Here is a 22,622-nt window from a genome sequence, read left to right on the forward strand (position 1 = left end):
TTCGTATCACTGCTGACACGTTCTCGCCCATCACAATCTTTCCAGATTTCTTAGACTTTCCATCGATGAAGTCCTTCAAAAACTTGCTCAGATGAGGGAGTTTGAGTGCTTGGAGGAATGGAAGATTAATCTCCAACTTCTCGAATATCTTCATGAAGTCATTGATCTCTTCCTCAGGCTTCTTCCTTGCTAACCTTCTTGGGAAAGGTACTGGTGGCTCGATCTTAGGATCATGTAGGCTCGAAGCTTTATGAACCTTGGTCTGCTCACCCTCAACCCACTTGTGTTCTGCCTCTTTTCCTTTCTGTACAGCTGTGGAGTCACCGTCTGTTTGGCCAAACCGGACTGATCTTAATTCTGGATTGCAGAATTCACCTTGCCTCCAGAATTTTCGAATTTTTGCAATTGAGATTCAACTCCAGAGGTCTTGCTCGAACACCCACTTGAATTTTGGCTTATGAGCTCACTCAATTCCTTGCCACTCCTCAAAGTAATCATATTAATGTTCTCCCTTGAATTCAATTGGACTTGGGATGGTAAGGCACCTTGATTTCCCTTGAGTTGATTCACAGACGTTGCAAGCTGAGACACTTGACGAGCCAACCCTTCGATCTGAACCCTTTGCTCTGCTTGAGACTGTTGAAGTTTTAGCACCGCTTCATTGGTTGTTTGCAAATTATTTTGCAACAATTGTTGTGAGCCAATCAACTCTCTCATCATTTCTTCAAGAGCTTTTCCTTGATTTACTTGTGGAGGTGGTGGTGCTTGTTGGAATCCTCTTTGATGAGGCGGTCTATAGCTCTGCTGCTGCACTTGATTGCCTTGGTCTCTCCAACGATCATTAGGGTGATCTCTCCACGGCGCATTGTAGTTGCTCGAGTAGGGGTCCCGTTTGGGCAAAGGGGGCAGTGGATCAGAACAGCTGTAAAAGTTGTGAGACGAGCTTACTTGGGCTTGAAGATCTCCGTCGCCCCCAGCGCATTGCAAACTTGTATGGCCAAAGTTACCACATGCTCCACATGGTTTTTCTGTCGGTTGTCCAGCATTTGCCATCTTCTCCACCACAATACTTAACATTCTTTCCATCCTCCCCATTCTTTCTTCGAACTTGTCCTCAAAGTTAGAGGAACTTGCCTGTGCAACTTTCTTGAGCAATTGAATACGTGGCTCCTCATACTCTCTCGTTGCTTCCACCAAGTGTTGAATCAACTTCTTAGCTTCGCTTACAGTATTTTGAGAAAATACTCCTCCACTTGATGAATTCACCAGATTTTTGGTATCTACCGTCATCCCTTGATAGAAATACTGCAACAAATCCCCCTCTAAAAACTTATGGTTTGGACAGCTATCCACCAACCTCCTGAATCGAGTCCACTATGTGTTCAGTGACTCATCGTACTCCTGCTTCACTCCACTAATTTCCTTCTTTAGCGCATTCGTCTTGGTGGGAGGGAAAAAATGCTCCAAGAATAGCTTTTTCATCTCGACCCATGAAGTGATAGAATAGGGTGGAAGACTCGCGAACCAAGAGTTCGCCTCTGCTGTCATGGTGAAGGAAAAGGCTGCCAACCTAAAATGATCTTCTCCCTTCTTCCCATAGTACTTCGGGAGAACATTAAGCAGTCCAAGCTTAATCTCAATACCGGTAGCAGCTGCCGGCATCTGAATTGGGGTGGGCGGGTCATCGGCCTCGTGGCTGGAGATATCGCACAGTCTAGGATCGTCAGCCATGTCGCTTTCAGTACTTGCAACAGAAATTGAGTCGGTTTTCTCTTCACAATCTGCTTCTGTCTCTAAATCGTGGTCTGTTTGGGCAAACAGAGCCTCGTCAGCAGCGACAGTACTGGGCTTCTCCTCGACGAACTGTTCCGTTCGAACAGAAAAGTCAGACTGTGGATCCAGCAGATCCAGTAGCTTCCTTGCCTTGGCCTCTTTCCTTAATTTCTTCGCGGTTTTCTCAATTTCACAATCGTAGAGGAGGTTCGGCTTGGAAGATCTGCTCATAAACAAAAGAAAATAAAAAGAAAAAATAGATCAAAGGGAAAAGAATTATATTAACACCGCTCCCCGGCAACGGCGCCAATTTGGTGGACGTCGCCAACCACCAAATAATTCCTGCAGAATTATCAAAACTAATTAGTATAATGACAAGCATGGTCGATCCCACAGAGAGCAGATAAAATCATTCAATCCCCTAAAATCTATAATTTTGGTGATGCCACCACGCCTTAAATTTAAGAAGAATTAATTAAAGCTAAGAATGCAAAATTAAATAAAAACTATTCTTGGAATAAATCAATAAAAAGGTAATTCGGCTCAAATAAATCCACACTAATTCAAAGCTCTGATCATCGACGCAAAGATTAATTAATCTCTATCAACCAACTAGTTATATGATACCGTGATACGCACTGACATACCCCAATTCCTACTTACTGTGTCGATAAACAGCTGGAGACGCCAGACCTGCATATTTCCCTTATTAAAATATAACCTAGCTGGAGACGCCAGACCTAGATTTAATATTCTAATAGCATTAAGATGAAGGAACCCAGTTTATATCAATTATCCTAGATACGCTAGTAATAATTAATACACCAATTAATTCCTACTACGAATACGGTAGTTTTATCACTAATCAGCCATATTCCAACAATTACGGATTGGAGGTGCTAATTGACTGTAATCCAATTTAATCAAAGTTGATCAGGTTTAAATAAAATCAGAATTATCTTTAAACCCTAGGAATAAATCGAAATCAATAGGAACCAATTTTAAAACCAATTAGGTCTCACAGATTGATAAATTAGTGTTTCATTACTCTCGCCGAATTAAAGAATTAGTTACTCATAATTAAAACTAGAACAATCAAATAAATAAAATCAAACATAAAACAATAAAAATAAAATAAATTGCAATTGAAATAAATAAGAGATCACCACTTGAAATTCAAAGGAAATTAAACCGTCTGCCTTGATTCTCCACAACCAGCCGCAACTCTCAAAGGAAATTAAACCGTCTGCCTTGATTCTCCACAACCAGCCGCAACTCTCAATTCACAAAATAAAGAATAATCAAGACTAAAAATTCTAAACTAAAATTGAAGGAGCCGAAGCAAAAACTAAACTAATTGCTTTGTATAAAAGTCAACTCATGAGCATAACACAATACTAAACTTGCGGCTATGTCTAATAGTAATAGAATAAGAATTATAACCTAATTAAAATCCTCACTATGCGGCTAAGTGGGGGAGTTATAACCTAAGGGAATTAATCCCTAATTAAAATCCTCACTATGCGGCTAAGTGGGGGAGTTATAACCTAAGGGAATTAATCCCTAATTAAAATCCTCACTATGCGGCTAAGTGGGGGAGTTATAACCTAAGGGAATTAATCCCTAATTAAAATCCTCACTATGCGGCTAAGTGGGGGAGTTATAACCTAAGGGAATTAATCCCTATTAAAAACCGCAAGGGAGCCCACAGAAAATTGGATTCTCGGCTCCACCTGCAACTCAAGCCCAAAATTAATAAAACAAGAGTATTAGGCTTTAATTAAATCTAAAATAATTAACTCCAAACCCAATCTCTAATCTTCTCCAAAATTCATGCAATTCTTTATCAAAAATCTCGACTTTCACCATCTCTTTGCATCCACGAGCTTCCACTCTCCATTCATCTAATTCCTGCGCCAAATTATCGCAAACCATGTAAATGCATATAAAACCATAGTAAAACTCACACTAAACTAAGTAACTAAAATGCACACATCAAGCAATTATAGAATTTTGTTGGATTTTATATTTTATTGATGAATTTGAATTTAAACATTGTTCTTTGTGGATTTCAACATGTGGATTTGAACTATGTTATTTGTGTTAATTTTTTTTTCTATTAAATTTGTTGTAAATTTATATTTAAATTATGTTTTATGGGTATGCGGCGGATAGTAGGTGGTGGGTATCCGGCGGATAGCGGGTGACGGATACCCGCCGGATAATGGGTTCGCGGATACCCGAAGGGTAGTGGGTATCCGCGGGTAGCGGGTTTGGATACCATTTGATATCCATTGATAGTTTCATGGTTTAAAACCACTATCCATTTAATTCGTGGGTATGGGTACGGATAGTATCCGTACCCGTCGTACCCGATTGCCATCCCTAATTCTGAGGCCTTTCAAAGTTTTTCCCATCGTCATCACATATTATAGAACGAGCATGTGACAAAGATCTCGAGACTTTACGTATTACCCTTCTTCCAGCATTTTGAAAAACAACCCGACGAGGTTTGCTATCTATGACTGAAGGAGACTTTCCTATGATATGATAAAACCTCTCCTTTTATAATTTATATATTTGATTTCTATGTATATTTTATACATTATACATTAGATCATTAAAAATAACATAATACAAATGATTATTTTATTTTAAGCATTTAGGCCGACTAGCCCGATGGGCTAGCCTGAAACTCGAACGGTTAGGGTTAGGGTTGAAAATTTATAACCCGACAAAATCCCCTGCCCGATTAGCCCGCACCCGATTAACCCAAAACCCGATAAGACTGGCCCGAAACCCAATGGGCTGGCTCGATTGACATCTCTACTACTAAGTGCTCAACTAGAAACTGAAACCAAAAGAAAAATTAAGAAGAAAACTGCAGAAGAGAAACACGCACACAAAGCGTTTGATAAAATTTTAGAATCAGAAAACAGTAAGAAAAAGAAGAAAAAGATCGGGCGGCGGCGCTTGGCAGCGGAGGCGAGGAGTAAAGCCGTGCAGAGACGACTATTTCTATTTCTCTTTTTTTGTCCGAATCTGATGATTGACGTTTCATCAAACACAGCCCTACAATAGTAAAGATAAATTATTCAAAACTCAAGAGCCCATTGGGCCATATAGAGAGTCAAGTATATACATAGAGAGATTTTAAATATTGAGATTGCATTTTTATTTTAAGCTTTATTTTTCATCGTTTTACATGTTGTTGTTCATATTTCTTTATCGTAAACTATGATTGTGGCTATAAGATGCTTTCGGGTGCAGGGGATTTTCATCACAACAAGTTTCTATGGGAAGTATTTATATTCTGGAATTGCGCATGCTGAAATCGATTTTTCCTCATGTTTTTCTACGCGAATCTGCTTATATGTTTCTGTTTATCCTATGTTTACATTTCTTTGGCTAACGGATCTGTTGAATGTCTTTTAAATGATGTTTTTGTTAACTGATGTTGTCCGGACTTCAAATGAAGGATCATCTAGAAAGCGATTCGTTTTGTCAGTATTCAAATAAAAAGTTGACGTAGGTGTTATGGGGATAATTTTGTTCGTTTTGTTCACCTCTTAGATCTAAGAATTTACTCACTTTCCATAAAGGAGCTGAATGAAACCAAAGTTTCATGTTCGGTTTTGAATTAGAGACGTTCAAAGAACTGAATCGACGTTGACTATAACCCCTAGCCTTTCTATCAATGGCTTGCAATCCTCGTGGAGGATAAAATCTCGTGATGATCTTTTTGGGCTGCTCCTAACTATCTAATTGTGTATTAATAAGTAGTTGTATTAATAAAGCATTTGTGAGAAGTGATTGAATGTGTGATAAGTTCTTTTTTTCTTGGTGAAACTCAAACTCACGCACACACAGCCAGGGGCGGAGCCAGGATTTTTTTTGGGGGGGGGGGGCTGAATTGTTACGGGGGTTCGGGGGCGGTAGCCCCCGGGAATTTTTTTTGGGGGCATTCAATACATTTTTTACTACAATACAAATATAATCATAATAATAACAACATTTTTATAGATAATATAGTTCAAAACATTTACTAAAATTTTTTTTTGGGGCATTCAATACATTTTAGACATTTTTTACTTTAATACAAATATAATAATAATAATAATAATAATAATAATAATAACAACATTTTCATAGATAATATAGTTCAAAACATTTACTAAAAATTTTTTTGGGGGCATTCAATACATTTAGACATTTTTTACTAAAATACAAATATAATAATAATAATAATAATAATAATAATAATAATAATAATAATAATAATAATAATAATAATAATAATAATAATAATAATAATAATAATAACAACAACATTTTCATAGATAATATAGTTCAACATTTACTAAAATTTTTTTTGGGGGCATTCAATACATTTAGACATTTTTTACTAAAATACAAATATAATAATAATAATAATAACAACATTTTCATAGATAATATAGTTCAAAACATTTACTAAAAAAAATTTTGGGGGCATTCAATACATTTAGACATTTTTTTACTAAAATACAAATATAATAATAATAATAATAAAAACATTTTCATAGATAATATAGTTCAAAACATTAGCTAAATTTTTTTTTGGGGGCATTCAATACATTTAGACAGTTTTTACTAAAATACAAATATAATAATAATAATAATAATAACAACATTTTCATAGATAATATAGTTCAACATTTACTAAAAAATTTTTGGGGGCATTCAATACATTTTAGACATTTTTTTACTAAAATACAAATATAATAATAATAATAACAACATTTTTAGACATTATAAAAAATTTTTTTTTTTTTTTTTCAAAATTGGGGGGGGGCTAGAGCCCCCCCTAGCCCCCCTGGCTCCGCCCCTGCACACAGCAACAACGATGGGACATATAAGAGTGTTATTAATGTCCCCAAGGGGACACCAAGCGATGCGAACTTCTGTTTGTGTGCAGCAACGTAGCTAGAGGGGGGCAGTGGGGGCACTGGGCCCCACTAAAATTTTTAAAACATTAGGGGTATTTTAGTAATTTTATATTTAATTTAACAATCTTAATAAGAGAGAACTTGGCTACTATTGTAAGGAATAGTACTGTAGAAAAAATAGTGCCCATGGTATTTTGGTAATTTTTGTTTCATTTGTGGGTTTTTTGCAAAAAGAAAAATATCTGTTTTATCTTAATCATCTCCCCTGCAGATTTTTATTTTTCACTTTCTATGTTCACAGTTTCGCAAGGTGAAAGTGCAAAATCTGATGTTAATCTAACAAAAAATCACACTAGACAAATCCATTCCACCAACAAAACAAGGAGGTGAGTTTGATTTCTGCACCACCTGCTTTTTATCAATAATATTTTAAATAGCCCTAGAATTTTTACAAAAAATAGAGCTCAGCATAACACAATCAAATTAGAGTGTTGTGGCTGGGTTTCTTGCTTTGTTGTTTGCTTTGAGGGTGCCGATCGGGAACAGAGAGTCGTGGCTGAGTTTTAGCTAACTTGTGGCTCAGTTCTTGTGTCGTTATCTGCATTGAGAGTATTGGCCGCTGTCGGCGTCGGCATCAGCTTTAGCTGAGTTGTGGCTCAGTTTCTTGTGTCGTTGTCTGCGTTGAGAGTATTGGCCGGCGTCGGCATCGGCATCAGCAACAACTTTCTTAGCTGCTCATAGTCGGGCTGAGGTGAGAAGAGTGGGTCGACAATGGGGAACGATAGTGAGGTCTACGAGAGAACAAGCTGTGTTTTAAGAAAAAAGGGGAAGAAGAAGAAGAAGAGGGATTTGGGGTTGAGATTTACTCTTTATTGCAAATGTGAAGTAAAGAGAGAGATGAAGGTGTGAGAGAACGCATATGGAGTATATTAATTGTGTGGATTTTGACTAGGGCTCTATTTTTAATTGAAAATAATAATGTATGGTTGGGCTTGCTCATGAGTGCAGATGATGGTAAATAAGTATGATTGGAGGAATGGGCCTAGAGTTTTAATTTAAACTTATTTTAATTGATTAATTGAATTTAACTGATTTAATATAATTATGTATAGTTAGTATTAATTGTTCTATTCTATATGTAAGTTAGGTTACTTTTGTTTTATTTTGAGAGCTTTGTCGGACAACTTCGTGGAAGCAACTTGAAAGTTACAATAATAACAAGGATGAAATATATCAGGTATGCCATCTTAAAGCTTCTTCATATTTGAAGATTTTCTCCGTAATGTTTTTGTCCTGTTATGAATTATTTTTTCCTGTATTGACTGGTTGGTTTGGAAGCATAATATTGTCACTTGAAACGGAATAAGTGATTAGTTTCATAGTTTGACAGGAGTGATCATTTGCTCTTTATGAGCATAATATTGTTGCTTTTATTTGTTTTGATGAAAATTTTATATTATTTTTGTGTTTAGATGGCTCAGACAGCCTGTGACAACTTTAAGACGCATATTTTTTAGTTTACCTCATCTGTCTGCAACTGATATGGCTATGCCAATTATCTTTGGCCCCGAGTGTTCACATGTCACGACCGGCCTTAATTAAAGATAATTAATCCGGGAAAACCATGACTGGGGAAGGGAAATTAAGAAGCGGGTTTAGAAAGGGGTGCATAAAAGAATACTCAAAGAGCTTGGATACGCGTGAAATATTCCTTAAAAGGAAAAGGCATCGTTAGGGGCTTGGCTAAAATATTATCAGAGTTTGCAACGGAAGGCGTAACTGAAATAATCAATGTTTACAGCGGAATACATAACTGAGATACATGTATGAAGACATGTATCCTTTCTGAGCCTACTTTAAGTTCAACAAAAACTCCACTCAGCAACAACACTTCATCGCCCATCACAGCTCAACCTGCACAAACATAAACATCGAAGGGCTAAGTACAAGAGTACTTAGTGGGCAGTTGCCAAGCATATAACATAACATCATTAACAATTTCACAATATCGCATAAGAGGCATGAGTTTCTTTCATATCCTTTGCTCATTAAACATTTCCAAATTCATAAATAGCATAAGGGCATTCTTCATCATCAATCTTCATTAACAAACATCGTGTCGTGGAGAAGGCCTTCCCCAACGAACACGGGCATCGCGCCGTGAGGGGGACCTCCCTCAGCGGTCACGGCATCGTACTATTGAGGGAGGCCTCCCCCAATAGACGCTGTAACACTGGCATACTGGCATACTGGCATCGCGCCGCGAGAGAGACCTCTCTCAGCAGACACGGGCATCGCGCCGTGAGGAAGGCCCTCCTCAGTGGACACGGCATCGTACTGTTGAGGGAGGCCTCCCCCAACAGACGCAAGCATCAAACATAAGCATAAACTTATCAGCGTAAAGCATTCAAGCGTAAATAAGCGTAATCAAGCGTAAATCACATAAGGCGTAAGTAGCATAAACAGCATAGCGTAAATCATTTAGCGTGAAGCATAATAAAGCTTAACTCAATTAGGCGTAATAAAGCATAACACACTTGAAGATCCAATTTGCATTTTTAAAGCATAACACTTGCATAGCATTTTATTTACGCGTAAGAAATTGCCCACCTGATAGCAAAGTTTTGCTAAGGTACTCTAACTCCTTGTGTAGTTCTTACTCTCGCGCTTGACCTTAATCACGAGAATATAACATAAGACATTGCCTCGAGGAAAATTCTTAATTAATGAGAAAGCGTAATTTAACTATGCATGAATCTGGTATGCATGATCTAATCTTTTGAGCGATAATCGGGAATTCTACTATTAATCCTCGTTAATAGATTTAGCTAATTCTCGTCTAGCGCGGTCGAATAAAACTGTGATTCTTCCTTCCTCATCGGAATATTCTAGTCGTGAAATAAACCTCGCATTTGTACTTGATTGAAAAAGGACTAACTCGGCTTTAAACGAGGTGTGACCTTGTAGAAATTATCGGGCTTTTCGATAGAAGCATCATTACTAGCGTAACCTCAAATAATTAATAGGCTCAAAAGAGAGTAGCCAATTAATTAAATAAACCAGTGGCTTAAATGAAATAAACAATAATGGCTTGCTTTAAAGTCGGAAGTCCAAAAACATTAATTAATAAACTGGGCGGCTCATTACTGATAAATAATTGGGCTCCATCAAAAATTGATACTGCTAGGCTTAGCTCAAAGGAGTAACTTCAACTCAAGCTTTAAAAGAATTAAAGCCCAACTTAAAAAGTCTTCGACCCAAAACAATTAAAATAGGGGTCCAAATAATAATTAATGTGGACTGAAAAGAATTAATCTTAACCCAAAAAGGCAATTTAATCGGCCAAAATGATGAATTAAACTGGCCCAACGAAATATAAATGGGACTAGAATAATAGCCCATCATAAAATATGCATCAGCCCAACTCCTTAATTAAATCGAGCCCAATAGAAATAATGAGAATGGCCATTTAAATAAAAGACTGGCCCAATTCGAATTTACTATATGGAAGCCCAAATAATATACAATCAAGCTCCAAAATAATTAAAAACGAAGGCCCAATTGTAGAATAAAATAAATCAGGCCCAACTTAAATTAAAATCAGAGGCCCATACAGTAATTAAAATCGGCCCAATTTATTAATTATAAGGAAAGCCCAAAACAAATTAAACAAAGCCCAAGTTTTAAAAAAAACAAGCCCAAAATTCGGCCCACAATAAAGAAATAACTCGGCCCAGTGTAATGGCCCAACACCACCCTTTTCTATCTTCTTTCTCCCGTAACATTTTGCCACTCTCTCTCTCTCTCAGTTGAAAGATCCGCCCACTCTCTCTCGCTCTCTGCGCCCTCCTGCCGCGAACGGCTCCGGCGACTGGTCGCGCCTCCACAGCTCTGGAACTCCGGCGCCGCTTTCTTTTCCTCCACACATGTCAGACGGAATCGAGAACACACAGCTCAGGAATCGGCGCAGCATGTCCAATCGAGAACAGGAATCGAGCCCTAGTTTCTCTCGATTCAGGCGGAATCGTTGCGCCGCTGGGCTTCGTCTGCCGCTGCTCTGGCCGTCCCAACCGCCGGCGAGCAGCCGCCGCTCGGAATCCAGGTATCGGTCTGCTTCTTCGTCCATCCGCAGAACCCAATCGAGCCCTAGAATCTGGAATGTCGCCGTTGCCGAGCTCGGTACCGGTCGAACAGAGCGGTTGCGTCTCGTTCGTGGCTGCGTCGGGCTGTTCTCCCTCTCTCCCCGCTCTCTCTCTCATCGTGTTCACGGTCGCTGGGGCTACCTCCGGCGAGGCAGCCGCCGGACTTGGCCCCCTCTGCTCCAGCCGACAGCAGCAGTCAGCCGGACCGCCGCCATCGCCGCCATCTCTCCCTCCGACGACCAGCGACACAATCAGATCTCACTCTCTCTCAGCCCCCAAAGTCCAGATCGGAAATCCACCCCTCTCCTCTTCTCCTTCGGCCACAGCGATCAACCATCAGGTGCCGCCATCATCGTCTGAATCCGGCGAGCGATCGTCGTCAGCGTCGGGTCTCCGGACTGGAGGTAGCATGCTGCCTTAGCCCTTGAGTTCCAGCGAGCGGACGCTTCGGTCGATGCACTCTGCCCATCGGAACAGAACTCGTTCCGCTTATTGTTGCCGCGCTCTACCCCAAACCCCAGATTGAACGGCAACACGCGGCAAGGATAAAACTCGACAGGTTACTAGATTGTCTAAGTTCATTCTATCTTATGAAATCTTGGGTTTTCATACTTTGCTTATGCTTATGCTGGAGTTTACACTAAGTGTTGTTTTGCTTTGTGTCGTAAGAAAATTCTTACTGTAAAAGTCATGGTTTATGCTGTATTACAGAACGTGTGACTCTGCTAAGTCTATATGTGCATATATTATTCATCTATGCATATATATACACACTTGTATACTATGTATTTCCTTTTAAACATATGCTTGATGATATGATGTATGAACTGGAGCTGAGCTTAGTATATACCTTCTATGCTTGTTGTTGGTGGCTTTTGTTGTTGATTTCTCCAGATGATGGATGGGAGTGAGTTGCTGTAAATTGATGTTTGTGATGGTGTTCGACTATGCAAGAAATTCTCTGTTATAACATTGCTGCAGGTATAAGGGAATGTTAATGCATTCTTGCGTGTGGTGGTGGGGAAGGGAGTTGGTGGAGTGCAAAGCTTGGTGGAGAGCAAAGCTTGGTGGACACACCTTTTCCTTTTCCCTTTTCTTATTCTTCTTTCTCTTTTCTTCTTTATGCAAATGCCAATTTATTGTGGTGTAATTGGAAGGTATGAACGAAAATTGGTTGTAAGAGTTTGTAAAGTATGAGAATGAGATTGATGAATAAATGAAGTATATCCTCATGCCTTGGTGATGCTAATACTGTAATAAAATATTGGCTTCGATTTTCAATCATCTCATTTCTGTATCTTGCTTGATATCTTTTTCCTTTCCTGCTAACTTAATAAACTGTAATTTAACTTAGATTAAATCCGTAGATTTAATCTGCGTTGCAGTCGAAATAATTCCTCGACTTCTATGCACTAATAAATATAACTGCTTCTGTTTTTCGATTAATAAATAACATGACTTTGCTAAGTCAGTTACAACTTGGAAATAATAATTATTGAATGGCTCAATAATCCGTCGCGTTTTTTTTTTTTTTTTATACGTTATAAAAGTATAAAGCTAAAATAATAACTCCGTTTCTGATAAAAAAAAATCAGATCCATAAACTGGATTCATTTATAAAAATTGCATTTACTAGTTTTAATCATAAATAAAAGAGCGGGCTACTACATACTACCCCTCTTAACAAAAATTTCGTCCCGAAATTTGCATATCTCTGCTAAAACAGTTTGGGGTATTTTTCCTTCACCTCGTCTTCAAGTTCCCGCGTAGCTTCTCTTGTCTGCGGTGTCTCCATAAGATTTTAACTGATGTGATTGAGGCTGATTTCGCAAGTGTCCACGTATTGCTGACAAGGGGGTGTGGGTGTTCTCAATTGTTGAACCTCGTTGTTTGTTGGGGCATTGCGTGGAGTAGTGACCTTTTTGGCCACAATTGTAACAACCGTTAGTTCCAGCCCGACAGATACCCCTATGCATCTTACCGCAATTTGGGCAAGGTGAAATTCCTTTCTGACCTTGGTTACCTCTAGTTGGCTCGAGGTTAGTCTGTGCCTCGTACCTTGGTTGAATAAACTGTTCAGCCCGTTCCTTTTCTTGCCACACTTTCTTACTAGTCTGATTGATATTGTCTTTGTTGCTGTCCCACTTGCGCTTCCTTTTGAGAGTATGTGAGGCTCCTAGTAAGTCGTTTGGCGTTGAGATCAATGGTGGGGCTGACTTGTCTGACGGCATTGCAGCTTCAATGTCAAGTGCCCTGTTCAGAGACTCCGTATATGAGAGTCCTCCGTGGCTCGCTAGAGTCATCCTAATTTCGTGTCGCAGACCGGCACAAAATTTCTCTGCCATCTTCTCATCTGTGTCCACTTGTTGCGGAGCAAACCTAGACAGGTTGCAGAATTCCTTGTCGTATTCAACCACAGATTTCTTTCCTTGCTTTAACTCGTAGAACTCAGCTTCTTTCTTCTTCCTATAGCTTTTCGGAATATATTTATCATATAATCCTGTCTTAAAATCTTCCCAAGTATAACTTGCCCATTGTTCAGGTGTCAGAATTTTTCGTCGTGCTTCCCACCAGAAGTCAGCCGATCCTGTTAGTTGGAATGAGACGCAAGATAGGCGTTCCTCATCAGTACAACGTAGAAAATTGAAAATGCGTTCCATTGCACGCACCCAAATCTCAGCTTCAGCCGGTTCACTCGTTCCGTCAAACGTAGGTGGATTTTGCCTTAAAAAGAGTTCTTCGACTCTCCTAGTTGGGGGCGGAGGGCATGGGTTATGTCCTCGAGCATCTTGTGGTTCTTCGGGTACAGCGTTACGGTTTCTGCGATTGTTATTGTTTCTCGCATGGCGTCCTCTCTTAGGCGGCATTCTGATAGCAGGGATGTGTCAATTAGCACACTCTAGTATAATCTAATACAAGCCTCAAAAGAATTCTTGTACATGTTAACTTATTATAACTTGTAAACAAGTCATAACTCCAATGACAACATTGATGTAGTAAGCTCTAAGGGTCCTTAGCATCTCATATCCATGAGTCATATCAATTCTTAAACATATAATATCTCATCATCTAAATTGGATACTTAGGCATAAGTCATGGAGATTTATAGCGGCTATAAAATCATGAGCTTAAAAATTATTCTATACGCATCACTTATCTTGCTGCCTTCACTATAGCCACCAAAAGATACAATCTAATTTCTTCTATGTTTGCTTCTATGTTCTGTAGTAGTGGTGATCTCATAACTTAATAGCTCTATGTTCATATGGATTCATTCCATAGGCATACTTAATCGCGCTTGCGTAAATCATTTCATTCAATAACAACATAACAAAGCTATTGACAGTTACTCACTTTGTTATTACGATAGTTCTCACTTTTTGTAAACATTAACTCAAAACTTGGAATAGCTTACCATTCTGCTTCGTTGAGTGTGATGCGATGAAGTGCTGAGCTTTGTCGATTGAACTCTAGACACTTTAGTGATCCATTCTAAGTTTGGCTTAAATAAACTCTTAGGCTCAGAGCAAACGAACTGCTCTGATACCACTCTGTCACGACCGGCCTTAATTAAAGATAATTAATCCGGGAAAACCATGACTGGGGAAGGGAAATTAAGAAGCGGGTTTAGAAAGGGGTGCATAAAAGAATACTCAAAGAGCTTGGATACGCGTGAAATATTCCTTAAAAGGAAAAGGCATCGTTAGGGGCTTGGCTAAAATATTATCAGAGTTTGCAACGGAAGGCGTAACTGAAATAATCAGTGTTTACAGCGGAATACATAACTGAGATACATGTATGAAGACATGTATCCTTTCTGAGCCTACTTTAAGTTCAACAAAAACTCCACTCAGCAACAACACTTCATCGCCCATCACAGCTCAACCTGCACAAACATAAACATCGAAGGGCTAAGTACAAGAGTACTTAGTGGGCAGTTGCCAAGCATATAACATAACATCATTAACAATTTCACAATATCGCATAAGAGGCATGCGTTTCTTTCATATCCTTTGCTCATTAAACATTTCCAAATTCATAAATAGCATAAGGGCATTCTTCATCATCAATCTTCATTAACAAACATCGTGTCGTGGAGAAGGCCTTCCCCAACGAACACGGGCATCGCGCCGTGAGGGGGACCTCCCTCAGCGGTCACGGCATCGTACTATTGAGGGAGGCCTCCCCCAATAGACGCTGTAACACTGGCATACTGGCATACTGGCATCGCGCCGCGAGAGAGACCTCTCTCAGCAGACACGGGCATCGCGCCGTGAGGAAGGCCCTCCTCAGTGGACACGGCATCGTACTGTTGAGGGAGGCCTCCCCCAACAGACGCAAGCATCAAACATAAGCATAAACTTATCAGCGTAAAGCATTCAAGCGTAAATAAGCGTAATCAAGCGTAAATCACATAAGGCGTAAGTAGCATAAACAGCATAGCGTAAATCATTTAGCGTGAAGCATAATAAAGCTTAACTCAATTAGGCGTAATAAAGCATAACACACTTGAAGATCCAATTTGCATTTTTAAAGCATAACACTTGCATAGCATTTTATTTACGCGTAAGAAATTGCCCACCTGATAGCAAAGTTTTGCTAAGGTACTCTAACTCCTTGTGTAGTTCTTACTCTCGCGCTTGACCTTAATCACGAGAATATAACATAAGACATTGCCTCGAGGAAAATTCTTAATTAATGAGAAAGCGTAATTTAACTATGCATGAATCTGGTATGCATGATCTAATCTTTTGAGCGATAATCGGGAATTCTACTATTAATCCTCGTTAATAGATTTAGCTAATTCTCGTCTAGCGCGGTCGAATAAAACTGTGATTCTTCCTTCCTCATCGGAATATTCTAGTCGTGAAATAAACCTCGCATTTGTACTTGATTGAAAAAGGACTAACTCGGCTTTAAACGAGGTGTGACCTTGTAGAAATTATCGGGCTTTTCGATAGAAGCATCATTACTAGCGTAACCTCAAATAATTAATAGGCTCAAAAGAGAGTAGCCAATTAATTAAATAAACCAGTGGCTTAAATGAAATAAACAATAATGGCTTGCTTTAAAGTCGGAAGTCCAAAAACATTAATTAATAAACTGGGCGGCTCATTACTGATAAATAATTGGGCTCCATCAAAAATTGATACTGCTAGGCTTAGCTCAAAGGAGTAACTTCAGCTCAAGCTTTAAAAGAATTAAAGCCCAACTTAAAAAGTCTTCGACCCAAAACAATTAAAATAGGGGTCCAAATAATAATTAATGTGGACTGAAAAGAATTAATCTTAACCCAAAAAGGCAATTTAATCGGCCAAAATGATGAATTAAACTGGCCCAACGAAATATAAATGGGACTAGAATAATAGCCCATCATAAAATATGCATCAGCCCAACTCCTTAATTAAATCGAGCCCAATAGAAATAATGAGAATGGCCATTTAAATAAAAGACTGGCCCAATTCGAATTTACTATATGGAAGCCCAAATAATATACAATCAAGCTCCAAAATAATTAAAAACGAAGGCCCAATTGTAGAATAAAATAAATCAGGCCCAACTTAAATTAAAATCAGAGGCCCATACAGTAATTAAAATCGGCCCAATTTATTAATTATAAGGAAAGCCCAAAACAAATTAAACAAAGCCCAAGTTTTAAAAAAAACAAGCCCAAAATTCGGCCCACAATAAAGAAATAACTCGGCCCAGTGTAATGGCCCAACACCACCCTTTTCTATCTTCTTTCTCCCGTAACATTTTGCCACTCTCTCTCTCTCTCAGTTGAAAGATCCGCCCACTCTCTCTCGCTCTCTGCGCCCTCCTGCCGCGAACGGCTCCGGCGACTGGTCGCGCCTCCACAGCTCTGGAACTCCGGCGCCGCTTTCTTTTCCTCCACACATGTCAGACGGAATCGAGAACACACAGCTCAGGAATCGGCGCAGCATGTCCAATCGAGAACAGGAATCGAGCCCTAGTTTCTCTCGATTCAGGCGGAATCGTTGCGCCGCTGGGCTTCGTCTGCCGCTGCTCTGGCCGTCCCAACCGCCGGCGAGCAGCCGCCGCTCGGAATCCAGGTATCGGTCTGCTTCTTCGTCCATCCGCAGAACCCAATCGAGCCCTAGAATCTGGAATGTCGCCGTTGCCGAGCTCGGTACCGGTCGAACAGAGCGGTTGCGTCTCGTTCGTGGCTGCGTCGGGCTGTTCTCCCTCTCTCCCCCGCTCTCTCTCTCATCGTGTTCACGGTCGCTGGGGCTACCTCCGGCGAGGCAGCCGCCGGACTTGGCCCCCTCTGCTCCAGCCGACAGCAGCAGTCAGCCGGACCGCCGCCATCGCCGCCATCTCTCCCTCCGACGACCAGCGACACAATCAGATCTCACTCTCTCTCAGCCCCCAAAGTCCAGATCGGAAATCCACCCCTCTCCTCTTCTCCTTCGGCCACAGCGATCAACCATCAGGTGCCGCCATCATCGTCTGAATCCGGCGAGCGATCGTCGTCAGCGTCGGGTCTCCGGACTGGAGGTAGCATGCTGCCTTAGCCCTTGAGTTCCAGCGAGCGGACGCTTCGGTCGATGCACTCTGCCCATCGGAACAGAACTCGTTCCGCTTATTGTTGCCGCGCTCTACCCCAAACCCCAGATTGAACGGCAACACGCGGCAAGGATAAAACTCGACAGGTTACTAGATTGTCTAAGTTCATTCTATCTTATGAAATCTTGGGTTTTCATACTTTGCTTATGCTTATGCTGGAGTTTACACTAAGTGTTGTTTTGCTTTGTGTCGTAAGAAAATTCTTACTGTAAAAGTCATGGTTTATGCTGTATTACAGAACGTGTGACTCTGCTAAGTCTATATGTGCATATATTATTCATCTATGCATATATATACACACTTGTATACTATGTATTTCCTTTTAAACATATGCTTGATGATATGATGTATGAACTGGAGCTGAGCTTAGTATATACCTTCTATGCTTGTTGTTGGTGGCTTTTGTTGTTGATTTCTCCAGATGATGGATGGGAGTGAGTTGCTGTAAATTGATGTTTGTGATGGTGTTCGACTATGCAAGAAATTCTCTGTTATAACATTGCTGCAGGTATAAGGGAATGTTAATGCATTCTTGCGTGTGGTGGTGGGGAAGGGAGTTGGTGGAGTGCAAAGCTTGGTGGAGAGCAAAGCTTGGTGGACACACCTTTTCCTTTTCCCTTTTCTTATTCTTCTTTCTCTTTTCTTCTTTATGCAAATGCCAATTTATTGTGGTGTAATTGGAAGGTATGAACGAAAATTGGTTGTAAGAGTTTGTAAAGTATGAGAATGAGATTGATGAATAAATGAAGTATATCCTCATGCCTTGGTGATGCTAATACTGTAATAAAATATTGGCTTCGATTTTCAATCATCTCATTTCTGTATCTTGCTTGATATCTTTTTCCTTTCCTGCTAACTTAATAAACTGTAATTTAACTTAGATTAAATCCGTAGATTTAATCTGCGTTGCAGTCGAAATAATTCCTCGACTTCTATGCACTAATAAATATAACTGCTTCTGTTTTTCGATTAATAAATAACATGACTTTGCTAAGTCAGTTACAACTTGGAAATAATAATTATTGAATGGCTCAATAATCCGTCGCGTTTTTTTTTTTTTTATACGTTATAAAAGTATAAAGCTAAAATAATAACTCCGTTTCTGATAAAAAAAAAATCAGATCCATAAACTGGATTCATTTATAAAAATTGCATTTACTAGTTTTAATCATAAATAAAAGAGCGGGCTACTACATAGTGATGCTCTAACTACTTAGTCGAGAAGTTTGCGAGGTGCATAATATTTGTTGAATTGTGTCTAGATTTGCACAATTTAATTTAACATTATGCGGGATCGCTTTGCAAGTAATGCTGCTATTACTTTTTTTTTATTGACTATGGTTTGTAATTTTCAGATAAGACTTTGAAAAACAGAAAGAGGCGTGTTCTCGTTGTTGACACCGGTGGGAGTGTTCCAATCTCACAAGTGACAGGTTATGATTTCTCTTGCTTTTGTTTTAAATTTCTTTAGAGCTTTTAATAATTTAGCATATATTTGAAAAACTGATTTCTTTTATATTAACAATCGTTTTGTTTTCATTTGCTCGGCTCTTCTTCTGAAAATGGTTAAGTTTTCCTTAGCCCAACAAATGTGATCCCTAATTCCATATTGTCAAAAGGTATTGTTATAATTAATTTTATTTAGTGTTATTGTTTACTTACTTATCTTGACTATGTTACTACTCTTGAATTTTGATGGTTCGCAGGCTGCTTGCGCCGGTTGGGTTCCGATGTGACGCAACTGCCTTTGTCTAATAATGTTAGTGTTTCACGGTCTAAACGTTTATGTAAAGCTTGTTGTGGACAGAGGCACTTAAAAGGTATGTGTTTGTCTGATTATTACCTTATTAATTTATTAACAGTTGCACATTTGTTTAAGCTGGCTTGGTAAGTTAATGAACATCCCTTACATTTAAGTTGTTGTTGTGAGTTTTTCTTACCTTTAAAAGGTGACATATATTAATTTTTTTGTTCTTTTTAGGGCCACACTCTTGATGCTGTGATATTCCATGATAATTAGGTTCAAACATGTGCTTCAAGAGGGTAATGTTTACATGGTGAAAGGAGTCTATATTTTTGATCCAAAGCAATACAAGAATCCAATTGTGACATGTAATTACCAATAGACATTCAGAAAAGATACTTTGGTGAATGAAGAACCAAATGATTCGATACCTGCTGGTGGACTAAGTTTCAGAACAACTCCAAGTTGAGAGTTCCACAAATTCCTCTCAACAAAGACATTGATGAGTTAAGCTAAGCAACTTAATCATTGAAGAATTGCGAATGATATTTCTATATTTATTTTAGCAATATTTTGTGTAAGTTTAGGAAAAGAATTATTGTACTTATTATATTTTTGAATGAGATTATTTTAGTGTGACTTAAATGTTAATTAATCATTTTCTTCTCTTACTTAGATACTGCTTATGTCATTATTGGTACCCATGAACCTCGGGAAGTCACAGTTAAAGGACAGGGTAAAGTCATTTGTGAGTATATTGATATTCATACAGAGTATGTTAGATACACGATGAGTTTATGTTTTTCTATTTCGTTACATATGTTTAGTTTAGTTTATAATAACATATTTCATGGAAATGTAGGCTGGAAACGTTTGTGGTGACATTTTGGGAAGATTTTGTATCCGATGAGATCTATGCTAAATTGGAACCTATTTCAAATAGGACACTGTTTTTGTTGTTGAATTTTTCAGTCGTGTCATGTTACGGTATGCATGATTTTATGTGGTGAGATAAATTATACATACATAAATTGTTAGGCACAATCGATGATGGTTTGTCTTTAATGTTCAAGATTGAGTCTGACCACCAATACTTAGTCAATTATCTTGGATGGCTCTAAGAATGAAATGCTAATTGAACTAGAGAGATGGTATTGTATAATCTGTATAACAATTAAGAATCTTATCATGTGAATATTTTTGTTCCTAACTTGCTTATAATTATCATAAACAGGAAGCAAGAGAATGAAGAGGCCAATAACATGTTAGTATAAACCGGTGGTTTTTTTGAAAAGAAATTGTTGCGCTCACCCAAGCAACCTTTGCAGATTACTAAAGTGGAACAAATGTTGCACAAGAAAGAGGTGAGTTACTTTATATTGTACTTGCATTGTCACCAAAATTTGGGAATTTATGTTCTAAAAATCTAGGTTAGACATGTGTATTTGATTTTTTACATATATAATAACAAAAGTTTATGTGATGAAAAAATGCACGAGCCCAACAAGAAATTTTCTAGATTTAACTTTCATATTTTATTCATCTAAGAAATCGGGTTCAATTCATATACTATATCAGGTAACATTGGGAAAATCAAAAGAAGATTTGTTAGCAAAAGAAAAAAAAAGTTGTGCACTTAGATCTTTCTAAAGATTCAGGTCTTCAATTATTATTACAAGATTTAGTGCATTTTGCTAAAGATTTTCATGATATGTTTTCCACCAGAAAATTATAATCATGGCTTAGTGAAAGTAAAGATTCTTTTGATCACTTTGAACGGATGTTGGTGAAACTTTTAATATTCTTTTCCATGAGTAGTGAGTTTTTAACTTTTTTATTGCAATGGAGAAATTGTATAACTAATATAAGAATAATTATTGATCTAACAATATTTATATTGGTTTTGTAATGTTAGATGATGTTGATACACATGAGAATTTTGATGATGCACATTTGGATATGCCTCTACCAGGTAATAGTTAGACATGATAGATAGTATATTTTGAATCTTCTAGAATTTATTAATCGAGCAAATGATGAATAATATTGTGTCATTGTTAGAAATTTCAAAAATAAAAAAGAAAGCTAAAAGCATTAGCATGAGGTCATAAAGTCTGGTGAACATGAAGATCAAAGATCCTCAGGCATGCACATCTAAACATTCTAATTTTAAATTGATATCGCCTATGTTAATCTATTCATGTTTTGAACTACCACTTGTTACTATTGTGTAATTACCATGATATATGAATCAGTACACATGTGTACCAGGTACTTGCTTAGCTCCAACAACTTATAAAACATATACAAATATAATTAAGCAACTTTATTTGTAGATAAATTTGTGGAGAGAGCAACTGATTGCAAACTTGTTGAAGATTCTCATATGGAGTCGCATCTACCTTTGGCACGTAATTATTCAACCAATTAGATAAATTTTCGTTTTTAATATTCTTCGTTGTGAACAATATTAACTCAATCATTTTTTTATATATATACCAGGAGAAATAGGACCTTATGGCAAAAACATCAAAGAAGACTAAAATAACTCAAGCTAAGGACAAACATATAGCTAAGGGTACAAACTATTGTCATTATATAGACACTTAATCTTTGAAGTGTTCTTGTATGATTGATGGGAGTTTCTGTGCAACATTATTAGCAAAGAAGGCAAAAAAAAAAAAAAATGAAGTCTAATATCTTAAAAGACAAGATACAAAGCATATTTGATTCATCCCACGAACTTACTGAAGTGGTTGTCGAGCATAATAAAGGTTAGTAATCTACATGAGGCAACGGTGTTAATAGTTCTAAATCAAACCATCAACGACATATATTATGCAAATACATTGTGTTTGTCATTAACTAATTTTATTAATATTATCATCAACTTTTAGGCAAAAGAGTCCCACAAACACCAACACTCAAGTCAAGGAGTGGCTGAACAATCAAGCGAAGAACATTGGGCTAATGAAGTGAAAGATTTTATGAGACTTTCAAGCAACTTGTGTATGTACTTTGTACAATTCTCTAGCTATGACTTTTGGCTCTATTACACCGTGTTGGTGATATTCTACTAGAATTTTGAGGTTACCTTTTGCATGTACATTGTATATGCCTCGATGCAGTTTTTGGTTTAATGCGATATGTTTATATAACGCGTAATGTGTGAAAGGATACTTAAATGGTTTTTATATAAATTGTATTGTGTAGATTGTTGCTCCTAACTGTACAAATTAAATACTCTTAACTGTATTACAATTGTGACCTACAAGTCATACTATAATATGTTACATTTAAAAATGATTCGACCAGCGCCGTTATTGGTCCCATAATTCACGGAGCAATTATAGAAACACCGCGTCTTACGCGGTGCAGAATTTCTAGTATTAAATAAATACATAAATATTAGTATTATTTTTAGTAATAATTCCAATTTCTCTCTAC

The 22,622-nt window shown here is 38.1% G+C and overlaps 1 protein-coding gene and 1 long non-coding RNA gene across 10 annotated transcripts; one reads left to right on the plus strand and one right to left on the minus strand.

The window, feature by feature from the left end:
- Positions 1-6,984: 6,984 nt before the first annotated feature.
- LOC130995219 (uncharacterized) lies at positions 6,985-22,333 on the plus strand. 9 transcript variants are annotated; one of them, XR_009092098.1, is made up of 11 exons: positions 7,004-7,087; positions 7,849-7,938; positions 18,787-19,050; positions 19,138-19,251; positions 19,413-19,923; positions 20,410-20,539; positions 21,091-21,147; positions 21,512-21,586; positions 21,678-21,753; positions 21,838-21,949; positions 22,073-22,333. It is a non-coding gene; the product is annotated as an uncharacterized LOC130995219 (long non-coding RNA). The 9 variants fall into 9 exon arrangements; XR_009092094.1 differs by having other exon boundaries at positions 19,413-19,681; positions 19,852-19,923; positions 21,678-21,949; XR_009092095.1 differs by having other exon boundaries at positions 19,413-19,681; positions 19,852-19,911; positions 21,678-21,949.
- On the minus strand, positions 12,372-15,496 carry LOC130995206 (uncharacterized). Its single transcript, XM_057920362.1, has 2 exons — positions 15,426-15,496; positions 12,372-14,729 (listed from the first exon to the last, which is right to left on the minus strand). Exon 2 carries the CDS (start codon positions 13,708-13,710, stop codon positions 12,598-12,600), a length of 1,113 nt encoding a protein of 370 aa, XP_057776345.1. The 5' UTR covers positions 13,711-14,729; positions 15,426-15,496; the 3' UTR covers positions 12,372-12,597.
- Positions 22,334-22,622: the final 289 nt, after the last annotated feature.

The sequence above is a fragment of the Salvia miltiorrhiza genome, chromosome 7 (genome assembly GCF_028751815.1).
Source record: "Salvia miltiorrhiza cultivar Shanhuang (shh) chromosome 7, IMPLAD_Smil_shh, whole genome shotgun sequence".
In the NCBI taxonomy this organism is placed as follows: domain Eukaryota; kingdom Viridiplantae; phylum Streptophyta; class Magnoliopsida; order Lamiales; family Lamiaceae; genus Salvia; species Salvia miltiorrhiza.